The 20,790-nt window shown below is 34.1% G+C and overlaps 2 protein-coding genes across 4 annotated transcripts in view; one reads left to right on the top strand and one right to left on the bottom strand.

The window, feature by feature from the left end:
* The first annotated feature begins 1,246 nt into the window (after positions 1–1,246).
* Positions 1,247–10,468, top strand: LOC126812356 (dentin sialophosphoprotein). Its single transcript, XM_050538723.2, has 3 exons — positions 1,247–1,612; positions 4,195–4,715; positions 5,328–10,468. Exons 2-3 carry the CDS (start codon positions 4,208–4,210, stop codon positions 6,974–6,976), a joined length of 2,157 nt encoding a protein of 718 aa, XP_050394680.1. The 5' UTR covers positions 1,247–1,612; positions 4,195–4,207; the 3' UTR covers positions 6,977–10,468.
* Positions 10,469–11,686: 1,218 nt separating this feature from the next.
* LOC126812357 (annexin A5) overlaps positions 11,687–20,790 on the bottom strand; it is a 27,133-nt gene continuing 18,029 nt past the window's right edge. For all 3 annotated transcript variants that reach the window (XM_050538725.2, XM_050538724.2, XM_050538727.2), the window contains 5 exons: positions 19,367–19,446; positions 17,160–17,372; positions 16,314–16,389; positions 15,654–15,766; positions 11,687–14,904 (listed from right to left, as the gene is read on the bottom strand). In XM_050538725.2, coding sequence (XP_050394682.1) covers positions 14,785–14,904; positions 15,654–15,766; positions 16,314–16,389; positions 17,160–17,372; positions 19,367–19,446 — 602 coding nt within the window. In that variant the 3' untranslated portion in view covers positions 11,687–14,784. The remainder of the gene's footprint in view (positions 14,905–15,653; positions 15,767–16,313; positions 16,390–17,159; positions 17,373–19,366; positions 19,447–20,790) is intronic.

The raw sequence follows: 20,790 nt of genomic DNA, 5'->3' as shown, positions 1-20,790 counted from the left end.
CAGCCGTACAAAACAGTGTCATGACTTTATGAAGAGTAGCTAAATGTTTTAACCATCCCGTTCATAAAGGATCCATCAATATGGTTCTTTTTAGCAAACATTCTACTTCCTCTCTAACAAACAAGGCTTTCTATGTCAATCAGCTTCATCATTGATTTAGTCCAACTATAGCCTATTAATTATTATATAGCCGATAATTATCAGCTGTATTGTTGTAAACAAATTAAGAAAAATTTTTTACAGTTTTAATTATGGACTTGAAATTCTTGATTTCTCTTAAAAAGATTGACTAGCACTTTGATTTGAGTCACAAATAAAATGGTTCATTTGATGGTAGGCCTATATATATATATATATATATATTGATTTGTTGTATGGGTAGTTACTTTAGTAACGAAAATATGAGAGCCCTAAGAGATCAGGTAGGGCTCTCACATTTTCGTTACTAACGTAACTATTGTATGGGGTGACCAATCAAGTGTCTATTCACAAAACTTTATGACTACCGGTATAGATAAAGCTATATAATAAGATATACCGGTATCCGACTGTGTGTTTCATTCCTGTGCAGTAAGATGAAAATGAAAATAAAATATATTTATATATTTGTAGGCCTATCTTACCGGTACGGTACGGAAACTTTTTTTAAGAAGTCAATAAATGGAGACAATCAAATAAAACTTTATTTTGAACTAAATCAAAGAGGTTTAGGGCCTAGCTTGATTAAGTCTTAAAATTAATATGTTCCTGTCAAGTTCTTCATCATCCGGCCTATCCTACAAATATAATTTTGTATTCATTAAAAAATTAATTCATAGAAAAAATCCTTGTACTAGGAGACTATTCCCACCTTAAACTTATTACATAATATATATTCAGTGAGTATCAAAATAATATGAATCTTATGAAACAGATAATAGATAATAACAAGGCAGCTAGGCCCACACAAAATACCTCAACAAGACAAGTGCGGTTGGTAAAACTAAGAGGTTAAAGTGTAAAAAATAGCAAACTGCAACTACAGTGGAAGGGAGAGAACTCCAATTTTTGAACTAAATTTGTCTTTTGTAAACTTGGGAGTGGCAGTTTTATCAAAATGAAATATTAAAATATATTTCTATATTTTTGTAAACCAAATGATATCTTGTCTAGAATTATTATTATACCGACAAATCTATTTATTGTTATTATTTTTATTCGATTCGTTTCGTATCTCGATTGACGCGAACACCATTCCGAAATTTGTAAAAATCCTGACAGTGGATTCTTGGCTCTTGACTAAAATCGAAATGATGCCAGCTAGCAGCAAGATAATGTCAATGTACATTGTTCAGGAGAAATTTTAGAAGTGGAATTATTCAACAGACATGTTAACTAAATGCATTGTTATTTAATATGTCAGAAAAAGTTAAAGAAAAAATATTTCAGAATTTATTGACGTTTTCCAAGGGAAGATAACTGTCAGTCTGTGGACTGAGGCCTACTCGACCTAGTTAGTAGTACTGGAAGTGGAGGGTGGCTTCCAGTGTCCAATTGGAACACTGATGACTGAATAACCAACTATACGTTTCTTCTCTTGTTTAAATGTGTTGCTCTCACAAGTGAGAGACAGGTATAGTTATGAATATATTTCTTAGTCTAATAGATAGGTTTGGTAATCTATCCAGTCCCCTCGTAGGTGCAGCATGGTGGTAAACTGTAGATAATACTACTCTACTGTGTGAACCGTGGTAAATAATAAACGGATTTCTTCGATTATGAACAAACTACTATACTTTGGTTATTATAAACTTACCTGTGTGTTTGAAATTACCTCCGGTTATATAAAATCCATTGTACAACTATATGTCCTTGGGAATAAAAAAGTTCTCTCTTGTAAAATTGAACTCATTACAAACTTTGATACCGAGAAATAACCAAAATGGAAGCTAATTACGTCACTTATCGGGATATATCATTTCGTATAGGGGGGTCAAAGCAAGGCTTGTCTGTCGTAACGGTTGTGTATGAATAAGCTATTCCTCTCGGAACGCAGTAATGAGTTTGGGCGTTTAAAAACATAAATACACCCATAGTCCGGTATTTTGTTTCCCTCTTGTATTAAAATTATTTGGTTAGAGAGTTTGGTGGGATTATTTCTTTTCAATTATATTTGTTTTACTGACCTTGAATTAATTTCACCCTTGAATATTTTTATACGCCCACATTTTCATGTGGACGTATTATGCCGTCGCCCCTGTCTGGACTCTCTATAGGTCACAATTCTTATCCGATTTGTTTGAAACATGAAATGTAAGTTTATAACCCAAAGATCTCGGCTGCTTTAGATATTGGCATGTATCGGATCGAAACTTCATGGATTATGGCCCCTGATTTTACGAAAAATCGAGTTTTTAGCTTGTTCTCTATCCATCTATCGAAAATGTGGGCGTATACTGCCTGGCAGCCGCTGGTTAATATTTCCTGAGGAACTTAAACAGTCCTGTCAATTAACCTCAGCAATCTGCTGTAGTCGAGGTAAATGCCGATGTATTTTACATTTGCCTAGACAACATTAATAGCCGAGGCCATTGAATCATTGAATAGGTATAGGCCTATAACGTTATTTTTTTTTTATATAAATACCAAAAATTATTACCAACAATTAATCATACCGCACACCGGATTAATTATCGGCACATAGTTCAGTTTCTTTTTATTTCGCTCTGAATATTATTTCCGGTGTGCAAAAAACTGTTTAGAAAAATTTATAATCGTACGTGATCGGTAACACAATTATTTTGTAAATTCCCGGTTTTGTTTTGAAATTCACAAGGCAATGTATCCAATATACAATTATATATACAGGGGTGAAAAACAATATTATATTTACAAGTATTCGTATAATTGGTGATATATTCATTGTGAATAAAATTTAGTAGACTGACAATCAATTGTTTCGAAATCAATGTCTTTGTCTCAGTTGCTATTGTGTTGCCCAAACTCAAAAATTCGAAACGGTCGTGCGCTGTTGTTATTTCAACACACGTGATTCAACCTTTACCCCCCTTCAACATATTATGATGGTTTAGCTCATGACGTGACATGTGTAATGTTGTGATGGACACTGTCGAAAATACAAGCAAAAACATTGATTTTTCAAGAGAGAACTTTTGTTTTGGTTTGGATATTTAATTGTGCAATGGATTTTATTCAACCAGAGGTGATTTCAAACACATAGGCAAGTTTTTAATAACAATTATTCAGTAGTTTGTTCACAATCGAAGAAATCCGTTTATAATTTACCTTGGTTCACACAGTAATAGTTACTGTAACAACAGATTCTTTTCGGCTTTGGCCTCTATCCGTTACTGGCTGATCCCATAGACAACTAATATGAAAATAAGGCTTTGCCCCCATCGCGAGTATAAGGCTATTTTGGAATCCTTACTGTCTATTTTAGTATTTTTCACCTTGATTCATTGTTCACCAAAAGGAATCATTTCTTGCCACATCCGACACAAATTTATGATAATGATAATGGCACACTATTTTCATGTAGAATTTAGCGATCCAAAAACATAAACAAAATTCGTTTGAAATGATCTGCCATTATGAAATGCTGACATACATGTAGCACCCATTTACAATGTCATGTTACAGACATCTTAGTATTAGTATACAGCAGGTAGGCTAATATACAACTGAGTTGAATTACCACCAAATGCAGGTGTTTTCATATGGAAATAAGGCACCAAAATGAATATCTCAACTTTTATTGCCTAATTGCTTGTCAGTCTACGAACTACGGTAGCATGATTTACCCAAATTCACCATAATTTCAACTCATATCACAATAATTTATATTGATTTTTGATCATTTACTGTTCTTTATGCCAAATCGTCATTTTTAATTTAAAATCTTTGCATTTTTGTGTCCAAATCTGATTTTAGAAAATGGAAAATTTGGATATATATACACAAGTTACATTTATTCAATACGACGACCAAACAAGCATGAATTGTCAGATTTTAAAACAAGAATACTGTAATTTTGATATGACATTTAGCTAAAGGAATGGTTATATATTAAAAAAACAAAACGATATAAATGATTGTGATATATGTTGAAATAATGGTGGATTTGGGTATTTTAAAAACTATCCCAATTACTGCATCAAACACATTGACTATATCTGTTATAATATTTTACAGGTTAAAATTAAAGATGTCACGCTATGACGTGGACAAGTTTGTGCCACCACCAGATCAAGAATTAATATGCTGTATTTGTACTAATGTTCTGGATGAACCTATGGAATGTCCATGTAGGCATGTGTTTTGTAAGGTCTGCATTGAGACATGGTTGAATAACAAACATAACTGTCCAACCTGCCGTAATCGTGTTGAAAAAAATGACTTAAAAACAGTTTTACCCTTAGTTAGAAATATGCTAAATAAATTAACACTGGCATGTGACTTTGTAACTAATGGCTGCAAAGATAAGATAACATTAGAAAAATATTCTGTTCACATTAAAATTTGTGGATACGAGATAGTTGTATGCAAATATCCTAAATGTTCTCAGACAATGCTAAGAAAGTTGATTCAAGTACATGAAGAACAGCAGTGTATGTACCGAGAAATAGCTTGCAAGAAACAGTGTGGTTTAAAGATTCCTTTAACAGAAGTCAACAGTCATGATTGTTTGGAAGCTCTTAAAGCCTATTGTGAAGGTATGAACATTTGAATCTTTCAAACGAATCTTCTAATGAAGACAGGTTCTTTGATATATGAGAATAATACAATATCACGACCGGTTAATGTTATACCTCATTTTCAAACATTATTAAATGCCAGTTTGATTTAATATTTACTCACTCTTGTTCACACCAAAGTGTGTGGTTTCCCCCTCATTGTAAGTGGTGTAGAAGAACACAGGGCCTTGCAATGAACACCGTTGAGTTGTTAAGATTGGCCGAAAAATTTAGGTCTCATTTACTCATTTACACGTAAAAGAACCATTGAAAGTTGAAAGTCATTTTTGATGTAACAACAGTATAGATAAAACTGTTAGATCTAAATTTTGTCAGAATAAAGTATAGATATAGAATAACTGATCCTAGAATTACTGCTATACATGTACTAGCAGAGCCATTTATAATGCAGTTTTTTGTGCACAGATTTGCTTTAAAATTAATTCATAATGGCAGACTCATGCTCATAGTAGGGTCTACATATTTTTGACTACTGGTAAGTAAAATATTTGCGAGACATCAGCGGATAGAAATAGACAGAAATGAAAAAAAAATGTAAGAGTAAGAGTTTCCTCTTTGCTTTAATTTCAGCTAAAAACAAGGAGTATGATGTTCTACAAGCAGAATTACTGGAACTAAAAACAAAATATGATTTATTACAACAAGAAGTGAACACATTGAAGAAAGAGTCTAGACGCAGACATTCGTCATGGGATTCAAGTTCAACTTCAAGTAGATATAGTGATATAAGTCATTTAAGTAGGTCATCACGAAGTGTATCTCGTAGTCCATCGCGTACTCCCGATCGCAGTCTATCCAGAAGCCCTGTCAGATCTTTTCACAGTTCTGATTCTTCGATGGATTCTTTCCCATTACCATATGTAGAGAGAGCTGAACAAGAGGCCATTTTAAACAGCATAGCCACCATTGACAACAGTATTCATGTAACAACCCCTGCAACTCCACCACAGGTTCCATTTACAGATTTTACAAGTACTGTTACCGTGGCTACACCACCTGATCCTAACAGGTGTGATTTATGTAATTTACATAATGATTTATGTGATTGCCATTTGAACCAAAATCAACCGAATGAAACGACCACCAGCGGTAGATCAACCCGACTGAGGTGCAATTCTTGTCAGCTAGACATCGACTTGTGCGATTGCCCTTTAAATACAGAAAGGGAGATAGTTCGAATAAATCAAAATGCCACATTGAATGTTACAGGTGATACAGAGAGCTCATGCCATTCTGATAACAGTGACAGATGCCCAAGTCGTTATTCTAGGAGTTCTTATCACTCAGACCATGATGATAATTCAGATTTCTCCGATTTTGAAAGGAGACTGTATAGAAATTCAAATAATTTTAGTGATTCGGTAAGAAATGAACCATGGGATAACAATTCTGAAGATCATTCTAACCATAGCACTGACCCGCATAATACGAGTAACAGATATGATAGTTCATTTAGCAGCACAAGTGTTAGTAATAGACTAGATCATGATGAAAGAAGTCATTCTAGTCTTGAAAATAATAGTCACTCAAATGATTCTCATCATTCAAGAGATTCTGAGTCATCAGATATTAGCTTTACAAGACGGAGGAACAAAAGAAAAAGATCGGAACGTTATTCCCGTTCAAGTAGAAGTATTACGGACAGTTCCGATTCAGATGATTCGGTGGCTGGTTTTACCTCGTCTCATAACAGATCATCTTCTAAATCCAAGAAAAGACTGAGATCGTCTGATTCGACTCCAACAACTTCACAGACCGATAATACACCACCATCACATAAACCATCTTCACCTCGTAGACAAGTATCTCCTGATGTGGATTATCGTAGAAGTGATTCAGTGTTAGCCTTACGAGAAGAGCTGTTGTCTCTACGCGACTCAGAACAATCTAGTGATAACAGTTCAGATAATCGTGATGACGATTATTCTTCAGAAAATGAACAATGTTATGGCATTGGAACACTGGTGCAGGTGGATTATGGAAATGGACGAACAATTTTAAAAATAGCCCGTTCTACAAGAGAAGTAGCGGATGAATTTCATATTCCTATCAAAAAAAGTTCTGGATCATCATCTAGATCAGCATCTGGTGACAGACATTCAGATGATAGTGATTGTCAACCATCAACATCAACAACCACAGCGCCCTTGACGGGTCGTAGTCGAAATCGGAGAATATCTAGTGATTCTAATACATCTGATGCTGCAAAGTCACCATAATAATATTTTTTACATATTATGTTAATACACAAATATTTTTCTGTGATACTGATAGCCTATATTTAATTTCAACCATGTTTAATTGTTTGAAATGCTTTAGTAGCCTAGATAAAAACTAATGTTTATTTTAGCATTTACTATATATCTCGTAATTTAACGGTAGACACATACATATATATCAATATATTAACAATGTGCATGGTAATCTGTTTACCCTGTAGAAAGCTGTTATTACATTTGGTTAAATTTTTAATTGGATCTTAGGCTATCACTTAATAAAACCAATTTTTATTTCTATTCACTTTCAATAATATAGTTTTAGCATATTCCTTTGTCTTTATTTTTTTGTATTACCATATTTAAAACTACTGTTTTTGGAAACTAACAGGAGTAATCATGTATAAAAAATTTGTGTGTACAGCTGACTTTAAACTAAGAATGTGCTCTCTCCAAATATCAAATACATGTACAGTACATACTGATATATTGTATTTCAGAACTGAACTATAACTGTATACTTTTTTGCACTCATTGAGCAGGACGGAGGGCCTGACAAGGAAAGCTGTCTAGTCGTTCGGATGGGACGAAAAACCGAGGTCCCGTGTACACATTGGCGTGCACGTAAAAGATCCCTTGGCAGTTGGAATTCGATATAAGAGTAGGCCGAAGTGCCGCTGTCCGGGCAAAATTTCCCTCATAGCACACTGTATGGCGTATGCCCGTCTTCATTAGCCCAGGTTAGGAGCAGAACAGTAGGACGTTAAACTCCATTTCATTTCATTTCATTGCACTCATTGAACCAACTTAGTTACTCATAAGACTATTTATTATATACTCTTCAAAAAAAGTAGGGATATTCAGAAACAATACAAAACTGCGGAAATGCACTGCTGTTTTTATTAGAGGTAACCAGTGCATGTTAATAACAGGCCAATTGCCTACACATGAACATAAACAGTTCATATGGGTGGCTTATCTGATGGCCCCATTTCACTCGCAAAGAGATACACTGTCAAAAGTGAAAATGGATGTTTTTGATTTTTGTCTTAATAATGAGTAATTGCTCCACCAATCCTCAGGCATTCAGCAATTCATTATGACATGCTCCTAATCAACCGTCCAATCAGAATTTGGGGCAATCTGACCCACTCCTCTTGCAGTGCCACGGCCAATTCTTGCAGTGTTGTCGGTTGATGTTGACGTCGACGAACACGTCTCCCGATCATGTCCCAGACATGCTCTATAGGGGAAAGGTCAGGACTCCTGGCTGGCCAAGGCATATGGACAATATGGTGATGCTGGAGGTAGTCATTCATGGCACGAGCGCGGTGGGCACGGGCATTATCATCTTGAAAGATGAAACGTCGACCTGCACGTTGAGCAAAGGGCAGAACTGTCAATGCCAGGATGTGGTCACGGTAGTACACACCAGTGACCCTTCCTTAAACAATTTCAAGTCCGTTCTGCCAGTCATGACGATTTCTCCCCACACCATAATCTGTCATGCTGTCTGACCTTAACGTTAGCATGACGCTCATTTACACGCCTCCAAACGCAAGTACGCCTATCGGTGAAATCCAGAGTAAATCTGGACTCATCTGAGAACATTACACGCGCCCATCGACGATTACCCCAATTTCTACGCTACCTACACCATTGACGCCTGTTTGCCATGTGCTGGCGAGTTAATGGAGGCACAACACGTAGTCGTCACGCATGCAAATGGGCAGCATGTAGCCGATTTCTTATCGTTTGGGGTGTAACTCGAATTCCTGTAACTTGGTACAAGTTTACAGAAAGCTGATTGGCCGTTTGTCCTCAATTTTGCAGGACCCTTGTACGAATGTATCGATCCCGGGCTTGTGTAGTGGCTCTAGGACGACCTGAAGAGGTCTGTCATCAGCATTGTGGGTTTGTTGGTACCGGTTTGCTGATCACAGACTGTGACACATTAAGCATGTTGGCTACTGCTCGCTGTGTAGAACCCATTTGAAGCATGTAGACGTTCATCATATTGAAGACGTCTCATTGCAAATTAAACATAACACACTAAAGCAAAGATACACTAAACAGTAAATCTGATGCAAGAACCGATAGGAAAGCAAACATGGATAGAATTAACCGGCACACGGCAGTTTTCATCAACCCTTCCTTGAAGTGTCAAATTTTACAATGAACCCCTCCCACGTGTATGGCACTATTGTGTGGTGCATGTGCAGCTCAGTGGTTCTGTTGGGGAGATAAGTTCTTCATCTGTGAACATACTCTCAAAGCATGCCAAGTGTCCATGACTATTTATCATATCTCAACCTGCATAGGTATTTGCATCTGAATATCCCCTTCTTTTTTTTTGAAGAGTATATATACAGTAAAGCAAATATAACCAGATACAAGGTCTGTAAAGGAGCAGGATCACATGTCTAGTAGGGCACTACTCTTAAAAGTGGGGAGCCACGGTGACTCAGAGAGTATGGACCTTGCGGCCGTGGGTTTCCTCCCACTGCGAAAAACCTATATGCACAAGTGAATTATTGAAAAAAAATTAAACCATGTTAGTCCTGAAATGACCTAGTTTGTGTCCAGTGGACAATCTCTCAGACTTGAGTTGTTTTGATGGATCAGATGACCTAATATTTAAGCCTACCTGACTATCAGAAATACATGTACTGTAAAATTCCTGTCTTTACCCTTTTCATAGAGAGCACATAGCATGTTGTTGCCTGGCAGTGTTACATAGTAGAAAATGTGTTTGTAAATAATGAGCTTCATTCAGTTTATTGCTATACAACAATACACAAAGATATTTTTGTCAAAATCAATGAGAGTTGTGTGTGTTCTATCAAAATGTCTGCTAAATATGGTCTCTTGGCATCAGTTCATTAGTGCTAAATTAATATGTTAAGACATATCTTGATTGTGATTTAGTTTGTTTATTTTATTGGATAAAGAGTGATAATATAATGTATATGAAACAAGTTTTCTAGTATTTAATGACTGATATTTTAACACAAATTAGCTGGGTATGACTTAATATAACTTTCTCATTATATCTGAACAAGTACATTATCAGACAAACAAAGCACTTGCATCAATGTACTATAATCATGTATCCTATATCCATACACAATATCGTCGGTGAAGTGTCAAAAGGGTGTATCTAAGAATTTCTAAAGATTAAGAAATAGAACCTTTTGCATTTCAAAATTTCCACAAATACAACATTTTTTGGACACATGATACCCAGAATAGTTCTAATTGGCATAGAGATACACAGCTTAGAAAGAAATGTGCATATTAATTGGGAGATTTTAAAAATGCAAAAAAGTGTATTTGACTAATTTCCCCCGAGATACACCCTTTTGACACTTCACCTACGATATGCTTTATTTTATGTGTTTAGAAGATAAAAGAAAATCATTATCGTTTCATTAGTTCATGGATGTTTGGTCTAACCTACAGTAATATATTTCTAAAAATACTGTATAACAAAAATTGTGTTGGTTTTTTAACCCCTGTCGGTCATCTTTTTATACGGCCAAATTTTCATGTGGACATATAGTGTCGGCGCCCCTGTCCATCTGTTTGTGTACACTCAACAGGTCACAGTTTAAATCCGTTTTTGATGAAACTTGAAATAGAGGTTTATCACCCAAAGATTTCGGTTTCTTTGGATATGTTGTGGATCCTCTACAGGATACAATTTTTATACGCCCACAATTGCTTGTGGACGCTCTAGAGGCTAAACTTAATATCCAATTGACTTTAAATTTATATACAGTGTTTAAGGTCATGAGACGAAGAAGCCTATTGATTTTCAGCGATTTCCGATAATTTTTACCAGAGTTATGGCCCTTGATCACTTTGAAAAATCTTGTGGACGCTCTAGAGGGTAAAGTTAATATCCGATTGACTTTAAATTTATATACAGTGTTTAAGGTCATGAGACGAAGAAGCCTATTGATTTTCAGCGATTTCCGATAATTACTGCCAGAGTTATGGCCCTTGATCACTTTGAAAAATCTTGTGGACGCTCTACAGGCTAAAGTTAATATCCGATTGACTTTAAATTGCTGCACAGTGTTTAAGGTCTTGAGACAAACAAGTATTTTGATTTTCAATGAATCTTTATGACCTGAACAGCTAATTCCATGTTAAAAGTTTCGTATACTAAACGTATGGGGCAGAACTTTATAAAAACCAAACAAATTCTAATGGTTTTCTGATAATTACTTAATGAGTTGTTACTCTTAATCAGATTTTAATGTATTATAAATGTTTCATTACCGAAAAAAGTAAAAATATGCGACAACTCTTGTTGACTGCCCAGACGATATAGCTGCTGTGGGCATATGTTTCGTTGCCTGGCAACCTACCTTTATCCGATGTTAATGGAAATTAGATCATATATTTATAAATTATATCCCATAGATCTCGGTTCCTTTCGATAATCGTGCATATCTTCATGGAATATGGCTCCTGATTATAAGAAAAATTGCGTTTTTAGCTTGTGGAACCTTTAGAGGTCACAATTTTTATCCGATTTTAAAAACCGTTGACATATAAAAAAATGAATTTAACAATATGAAAGTCACAAAATGGCCTAGTTTTGTGTCCAGTGGACATTAAACTGTCTATCATTTGATAGGAATGTTAATTATTTCAGTGGTGTCTATTCAGATTTCTATAAGAAAACCAAACAAATACAATAAAAACTTTATGTATATACGTTTATTCGAAATAAAAGTGAAATGTGTATAGTATATGTAATTATCTGTATAAAAATTCTCCTATTACATAACAGCAACAAATTACAGGAGCTAATCCTCTACTCTTTGGAACCCCAAAATGGGTCGAAAAACACACTAATGTAATTTACATTCAGTCTTATTATAATTTCTAATCATGTTCCCAAAAATACCTGATTAGTATGGTTTGACATTTCACTTAGGCACTGACTTGTGGGATGTGTTTTGTCTTGTTCATCAAGGTACCTCATTACTAATGATGCTTGAGACCATAGAGAAAATGATGTCACTCAATGATTTTAAAATATCTGATTCTTAATAACTGGATATCAGGAGCCCACATTTTCATGGTTAGATTAACAACATAAATATTGATTGAAATGGACCAATATTAAATTCTAATTTATTTTTTAAATGTTAAAGATTATAGATAATATTGAGTTAGAGGTTTAGCTCCTTTAAAAGAAATCATATTACAAATATTACATTCTTAGTACCCTTTTGCCTTGTCAAAAAAGGTGATGCATAGAAATATGTACCATCATTTCACATTTTTATTACCCTAATAAATAAATTAAAAACATTAAAGATAATGTAGGTATCAACAATAAAACTTTCAAAATGATCCAAGGAAACTTCAGAACTATATTAAATTTTGAGTCGGGTTTAAAACCCAATAAATGTTGTTTACAAATAAAGTTATTCATAACCACAGTGTTTACGAATAAAGATTACCTTGTAAATAGTGTATTTATGAATTATAATTACCCTGAAAATACTTTTGAAACACTGATGACCTAACACTAACCTTGACCCCTGCTCAATGAAGCTACCAAACACTCCTTGTGCTTGCTTTTTTTTATACAGATTATAGAGTGTCCGAGTAAAAAAATTAGCCAAAATACTGCGGTTAGGAATAACCTATTGAAACTGTCCAAAAATAGGTAGTGCACATCATTAGCAATCAAAATCCACAAAAAAAAAACTGTATTGATTTATTCATTTCACAAATTCATTACTCTCAAATTAACAGATGAAATATTTATTAAATTAAAAATTATTGAAATGCAAAATAGGAGACAACCTCAAAATAGGGAAAACAGTTTTTTTAAATATAAGTCACAATTTTAGAATTTACTACTTCTAGTTCAAGACTTTATAAAATACAAAAGAAGGATTCTCTCTACAGCAAGGAGGCTGACATTGTTTTCCTTTAATCACGACCGTTTTGAAATAACATTAACAAATCTATCATTTTCAAGCTGAACATGCAGCAACAAGAGCCAATCGCAATGACTGACTTAGAAGTTGAACATTAACATCCGGTTGGGCATCGGGTGCATAGTAGACGTGAAAAAATGGTTGCTCATCGGGGTAACTATTTCTCTGCTTGCGCAAATGTTGACATGGAATCAGAGCGATTAAATTTGCATTAAAACAACTGTTTCGCCAAAGGAAATGCTTACATGGAGAGCAGGGCTAACTGATTTCACAAGCTCACAACAATTGGGGTTTAACATCCTCCATTTCTGCATGAACTGAACAAATGAAGATGGAGAAGTTTACAGGATGAATGGGCAACACTCTACCATATAATATGCCTGTTTAAAAATAAGTGTATAAAATGCTTATGTTGCATTGTAAATCTCAGAATGGCAAGTACATGTATATACACCTACTGCAGAATAAAATATAGATTGCAGTATTTCACTCGTTCTTGTAGCAAAGAAAATACTAATACAAAATATAAATTGTAGAAAAGAAAATACTAATATAACATACAAAAAACCATATATACCCTTTCTTGTGTAAAAAAAAAATGCACAGCCTATAAATATTAAAAAATAGAGATTGGTACCTGCTCTTGTAGAAAAGAAAATATGATAAATATTTCTAACAATAGAATGCCCAATATAGATATTTGCTTACAAAATCTAGAAAAATATTAACGCTCAATATTAAATTGTTAAACAATATTAGAAAAATTTAAAGATAATATGTAACAAAATATCTATTTTTTAGTATTTTGATCGGAGCTGCAAACTTCTTGTTTTCAAGCATAATACTGATATAGTCAGAAAGAACAAAATGTATGTAAAATCAAAACATTAGGGAATCCACTTAATTAAGGAGTTTAACCATTTGATTAAATTCCAATCTGATTAAAATACAGATCTATATTTTGTTTCGTTTTTTTATACTTTCGATGGCCTACACTACATGAAGATCTGACAAGTTATAGCTATAGGTCACGTCAGGGGTCAAAAGTCCGACTTATCACCCTATGACGTCAGACATTTGATTAACCAATCAGCATTGATGTTACTAGTGGATTACCAACAGTTCCGTGAAAAACACGCCTAAAGCTCACCGTAACAGATCATTTTATTGGCTTATCCCTGACACCATTCAGAAAACGTGTTTAATAACAACTCTTCCAGATCCAAGTGTAGTAAAGACAAGTAAAACGAAATTTTGAACTATAAAAACGAAACGAAATAGGATCTGTGTTTTAACCAGATTGATTAAATTCATAATTATTATAATGATTATGTACTCTTAAGGCTAACAATAATATATATACTTAAAGTTAATTTTAACAGAAGTAACCACTTCATTAAATTTTAATTAGTAAAAACCTTATGAATCCTGAAAGTAATAGGTATATATTTCTGACTATCAGTATTATACTCCGATTAAAATACAGTAATTGCTATCCATAGAATAGTTTTGATGTTTTTAATGTGTACAATTATATACAAGATACTATTTTAAATAGTAAATACTCAATATTAACCTGTTAAACAGTAACATAACATGGACCGACGTACCGTGGACCAGAAACAAAGCATGACGTCTTCACAGCCATCTTTATTATTGCGACGTCATCAAAAATTAATGCACAATTGTCCAAGGAACAAACATGCCAAGTTCGTGTCAATCGTATTTGAATTGGCAGAGCCTTAGGCTTTTTTTTTTTTATCAAAGAACGTCTGCCCTAAAAAGAAGAACAAGAGAAGGGCTTGGGGCTCAGTTCATGGTTCAAAAATTTCTAAATTTTTACTAATTGATCAAGGCAAGTAGAAGCTTTCTGTAATCACCACTGGTATCGGATTTAATGGCCTCCGACAATGGTTTACCATATAAGTTTTCATACTCTCTTTTTATATCTCCAAGATCATACTGTAATCAAATAAATAACAAAAATATACAATTAATATCTGCTTATCCAGATAAATATGTGGTATATTACAAGAAGAGCAATTGAAATGTTATAAAATGGGGTTTAACGTCATACTTTTCTGCACTGACTGTGCTAATGAAGATGAGAATACGACATACAATGTGCTATGATGGAAATTTACATGGACAGCGGTGCTACGCCCTACTCGTATATCGAATTCCAACTGTCAAGGGTTTTTTCCCGTCCACACCAATCTTTACATGCGACTTGTTTTCTGTCCCATCCAAATGACTAGACACTGTCCTTGCCATGCCCTCCGTCCAGCAACACTGACAAGGGGAAACCACACTGGAAAAACCTAGAAAACTTTCTCAGCCAACACTAGGATTAAACTGGTTAGGGAGCCAGAACCTTACTGAATCATTGTGGCTCCCTACAAGAAGAGCATGACTGTATGAGGTCAGTTAAGATACATTTTACAGGGAAAGCCTTTGATAATGAATTCGCAAAAGCAAAATAGCAAACTCTTTGATTCTGGTCCAAATAAAGTATCTGATGTGTTCTTTAACCAAATGTTTTGAATTTCACATGGTGTATTGGTTCATATTGGATAACTATAACTTACAAGTGCACCAATACCTAACAATAATCTTCATAGTTTGTGTCCATGTGTAATTCAGATAGAGACCAGGCAAGCGGTTGCTATCTACTATGTAAAAGGTTTTAAATAAGTATTTAATTACTATACCTCAGATCTCGACACTATTACTCTGATTAATGTTGAATCACTTGTACCAGCACCACTCATAGCTTTATGTAAAATATTCGCAAAATACGTGAGGCTACTTCTTGCATATAGCGCTGGAAGAGAGAATGGTAATGAATGAATGAAATGTGGTTAACATCATACTTTTCTGCACCAGAAATTTTGCCTGGACAGCAAATAAATTTCAACTATCAAGGGTCCTTTTATGTGCATGCCAACGTGTACACAGGACCTTGGTATATCATCCAATACGAACGACTAATCGCTGTTCCCTGCCAGAACAGGGAAACCATGCTGGAAAAGTTTAGGAACTTTGTCTGCCAAGAACTGCTCGCCTGGCTTGGATTGAATTAGGTTAAAAAGAGGTACATGTATATCAAAAGATTTTTACCCAACATTGATAGGTGACAATGGCTTGTTTATATCATATGCAGAATGTTGTAAAAATTTTAATTCATCCTGTCTTTGTAGAATTAGTTTACTGATATTACTTTTACAAATTGAACTTTCACAATATTGTAGTTTGCAAGAGATTCAAAACAGCTCAAATTACAATCAGTTGCTTTAAGCGTAGGCCGATCATGACAAAAATTGAATTTAAGCAGATATTTTGATTGATATTGCTAATCTATTATAACTCACCAATAGCCTTTAGACCTCGAGCTATATCACCAGACATTTCACTGTCAATTGACTTTAGCAAATCCTTTCCAGCAAGCTACAAAACAATAACTTATATGTGTAGGGATGCTTGACTGTGAGTCTAGAACATTGTTTATTCAAAGAATTGCAATCAAGTGAGTGACATGGAATTCAGTTCCTTCACCGACTAAAAATCACAGTTTAGTTAGTCCCAAAGAATCTGGTTGCAGATTGATTATCATTGTTCATACTTGTCATAGGATTAAGAAAACTCAATTCCGAAACATTCAACCACACATCCCTATTATATCATTCATTCTATTACAACTCTCGTTATATAATTGTTGCTAAATAAAATAGGCTTACATAATGACAATATACATTATGTTATAAAGTCTTTGCTGATAAGTATCAATAAATAAAATAACTCTTAATTTCAAGGTATTCCTTCCTATTCTATTTGCAGGGAATCAACACACTTTGCAGTGCTCATGTTGTTGATTGTCATTTTGCCAATAGCGATATAAATTCAATTTTGGTGATTAAATTTAGATGCAGCGTTTCTTTTTTTGCCTGTAGTTAGGCATATGCAAAAATAGACGAAGAATTTTGTAATTATTATATTATGTGTATATTATATAACTATTTTGTGATTAAAAAGAAAATAAAGGTTAAAAAAAAATAACAAAACATATTGGTCAAAATTAAAAAATATGGGTATATAATTAAAATGAAAATCTGACCGAAAACAAGTGGAACCCAGCATGATCACAGATACTTGGTATTTGGGTAGTAATTACATTTTCTTCCATAAAATAAATATTGAATCCAATCCAAACATATTACCTGTTCATACTCATACTGCATAGCATCGAGTTGAAAGACATTTCTCAATGCCAGGACTTGAATAAATGCTGATTCATCAGTTCCAAATTTCTTCTCACCAGCAGCATAAAGTTTTTTAGCATCTTGGATAGCCAAATCTCTATCTATTATAGATTCTGGACCATTTGCTAACAAACACTCTATCTGCTCTTCAGTCAACTCATTTCTGTTAGCCTATATTTACAAAGTACTGTCTTAAAAAAAAACATCTCTTCTAAATCTATTGGCATATACGCAGAACATATAAGCAAGAACCAGGGCCACGAACCAGACTGGAAGAATGTCCAAACCGTAGCCATACATAAACACCAAAAGAAAAACAGGAAAATCATAGAAGCCATCCAAATCAAACGCCACAGCCCAGAACTGAATAGAGACACAGGGTTATATATACCAAAGGCCTATGATGAACTAATTAAGATGGAGAAATAATTGTCTATTGGCCCATAGTTTTCCTATTTGTTTCTTTTGGACATTTCTAGTTATTATATAACCTAATTTTAATCACATTGTTTTCTTCTTTTGTTGTTCCTTTTTGGCCATTTCTACATATTATAAAACCTAACTTCAATCATACTGCTCTCCCCCCCCTCTCCCCCTTAATTAGCCTAGAGAAGTATAATAACTGTTATATAAACCATATTTTGTAATTACCAAATTAAGGGGTTATACTGTATACATCCATTATTATACATTTCTTACTTATAGGGCTTCAAATTGTTTATTTTGTCTATATCAAATTTATGGCTCTGTTGCTCCCTGACTATTGTTAACCACTGATGATTGTTAACCCCTATCAATTAACTAATATTTAAGTTTTAATTATCCTTTGATCAATTTATACATTATTATAAATTTCTTATTAATAGGGCTTCAAATTGTGTTTATTTTGTCTATATCAAATATATGGCTTTGTTGCTCCCTGGTCACTGTTAACCCCCATCAATTAACTATATTTAAGTTTTAATTATCCTTTGATCAATTTAACTATTATCTTGTATTATAACAGCATTTATCTATGGCTTCTTTTTTGTTTTACTATAAATATCACCTTTTAGTTTAACTAAATATCATTTGTCCTTGTCCTTGTGAACTGTGTTTGAACTAGAAGAGAGACTTCAAGCATTGAAAGATCAGTTCCGAAATGGTCAAAGAGACATCATGCTTTATGTAGATGCGGTATCTCATCTTGTCCATTTAGAGTAAAAAGTATGAAATGTTTACTTGCCCATATGAAATATATATTTTTAATGTTGATGCTCATTTCATAGTGCTATTTAGTTATTTATTTTTTATATTAAGTTTTTCCATTTACATTGAAAGTGTTAAAATAAACATGTTTTACTATAATAAATGTTGAATAAAACATTATCAAGTGATTTTGTTTTACTTTTAGGTTTAACCTAATGAAATAAACAGTGCCCAATGTGAAACAGACTACAGCTAATCCTTCTTTAGAAATTCCAATTAACACCTTAGTCACGCTAACATGATTATTTAAGTTTTGAGCTGGGTGAGAATGAACCATTTATATTATGCTATTATGCAATATTTACACGTATGTTAATAAATATTATTTCGTACATACTTGTCGAAACGTCGTGCTATACTTATAAACCAGTGATTGTATTTCCATATAAACTGTGTTGTGTTTTTCAACTTATTCATATTATTAAGAAATAGTGGTCTGAAGTCTTTTTGAGTTCTTTGTACTAAAATGATTTACTTCCCTTTATTAATAAAAGTCTAGAAGGAATTCTGGGATGGAGTGAAATGAAACATGGCTGTTTGATCTTTAGCCCTTCTGCTTGTCTTAAACAATCTTGGTGTTGCTTATCTCGGGTTCAATCGTGGTATTGGCTGAGAAAGTTGGTCGTAATTTCCCTTGTCAGTGGTGCAGAACTGAGGGACTGGCAAGGAACGGTGCCTAGTCTTTCGGGTGCACATAACAGAGCCACTGACAGTTGGAATTCGTAAAAAGATTAAACTGTAGCAGTTGCTTTGAGAGCAATATTTGCATCATAGAACACTGTATGGAATCGGCCCATCTTCATCAGCATAGTTCGTGCAGAAAAGTAGGATGTTAAACCTTGTTTTCATTTCATTTTAAACAAGTTCACTCCACATTCCCTACCAGACTTGCACTGATATAAATAAAACAAACCAACCTGACAACATGATACAAGGAGTCTTTTAAAATAGCCACTAGTATCAGATTTAATATCATCTTCTAAAGTTTTACCATAATCTGGAATAAAAGACATGAAGACATACTATATTAAAGTAGCTAAGTCTCTAACTCAATATCATCCAAAATCTTCAACATTGAAAACACAATTTATTTGTCAAATTAAATCAACATTCATGTTGTGATCTTACTGGAAAAAGATGGGCTTTTGATATCCAATATTTAAGACAAAATAAACATTTTACCATTGGTACACGCATCGTGTACCATAATGCGCTTCAGCCCCAGTTGTATCAAGAGACTCGAGGGACGAGGCTAGACACATTGCACCAAATCAAACGGCGTATGTAGACTGGAATAACCAGACGCTAGAAATTTGCACTTGCTTGAGACTGCTGGCTTATTTCGCCAAACATAACTGATTTGAAATTGGAGTAAAAAGGGAAACCATTGAATGTAAATCAGTTTATATACATTCATATTACAGTATTATATGCGTTGCTACCCACTTTTGTCAATTTCTAGGTCCCAAATGTTAGCGATTTAGCTCCTTTAAATTATTAACTTTATGGATCTACTACTTCTAATTCAATGTTTCAATCCTCTTACAGCATCTTTATCAAGAGTGTTATACCTCTACATCTAAATTTCATTCAACGATAATATATTAATATTGTCTGCCATATAACTTTGAAGCAGACGTTAATATTAACAAACACTTCCTATAAACCATGGATCTTTTGATTTTGATATGTAGTTTTAGAGCCTTGCCCTGTAACCCATTTACAAGCTTTAATAATGGAAATAAAACCCACCAGGTTTTAAAACATGCCATCAAAGGCCGCATCTTGTATCATGTTAAAAAGTTTAAATAAGTTTGAATGTACATAGGGTGATAACTTTTAAATTGCAATTTCAAAATAAAACAATGGTCTGTAGAGCATTCATAGTCAAGTTACAGAGACAAAGGGGATAACAATAGAATTTTTTTTTATGAATTTCAATAGGGTTCCTCTTTACTGGTAAACAACTTGGACAACGGAATTGAAACAATGATCACTAAATACAACAAATGTGACTAACAACTAAAAACTTGTTCCAATATATATCTTCTACATTCATGTAATCAACCCTACAAGATTTTTATTCCAGATGGTAGGGGTCGCGCTGGCTCGGTGAGTAAGGTGCTGCCTCACTAACCAGAATGTCTGGGGTTCCATCCTGATGTTGGTCGAAAAAGTTCTTCAGGATTTTCCAGTATGGTTTCCCCTTGTCAGTGGTGGAAGACAGAGTGCCTGGCAAGGACAATGTCTAACCTTTGACAGTTGGAATTTGATATAGTAGCCATGGTGCCACTGTCCAGGCCAAATTTAGCTCATAACACACTGTATGGCTTACACCCAT

Source organism: Patella vulgata, chromosome 2 (genome assembly GCF_932274485.2).
Source record: "Patella vulgata chromosome 2, xgPatVulg1.2, whole genome shotgun sequence".
In the NCBI taxonomy this organism is placed as follows: Eukaryota; Metazoa; Mollusca; class Gastropoda; family Patellidae; genus Patella; species Patella vulgata.
This window is presented reverse-complemented; position numbering and strand designations above follow the sequence as displayed.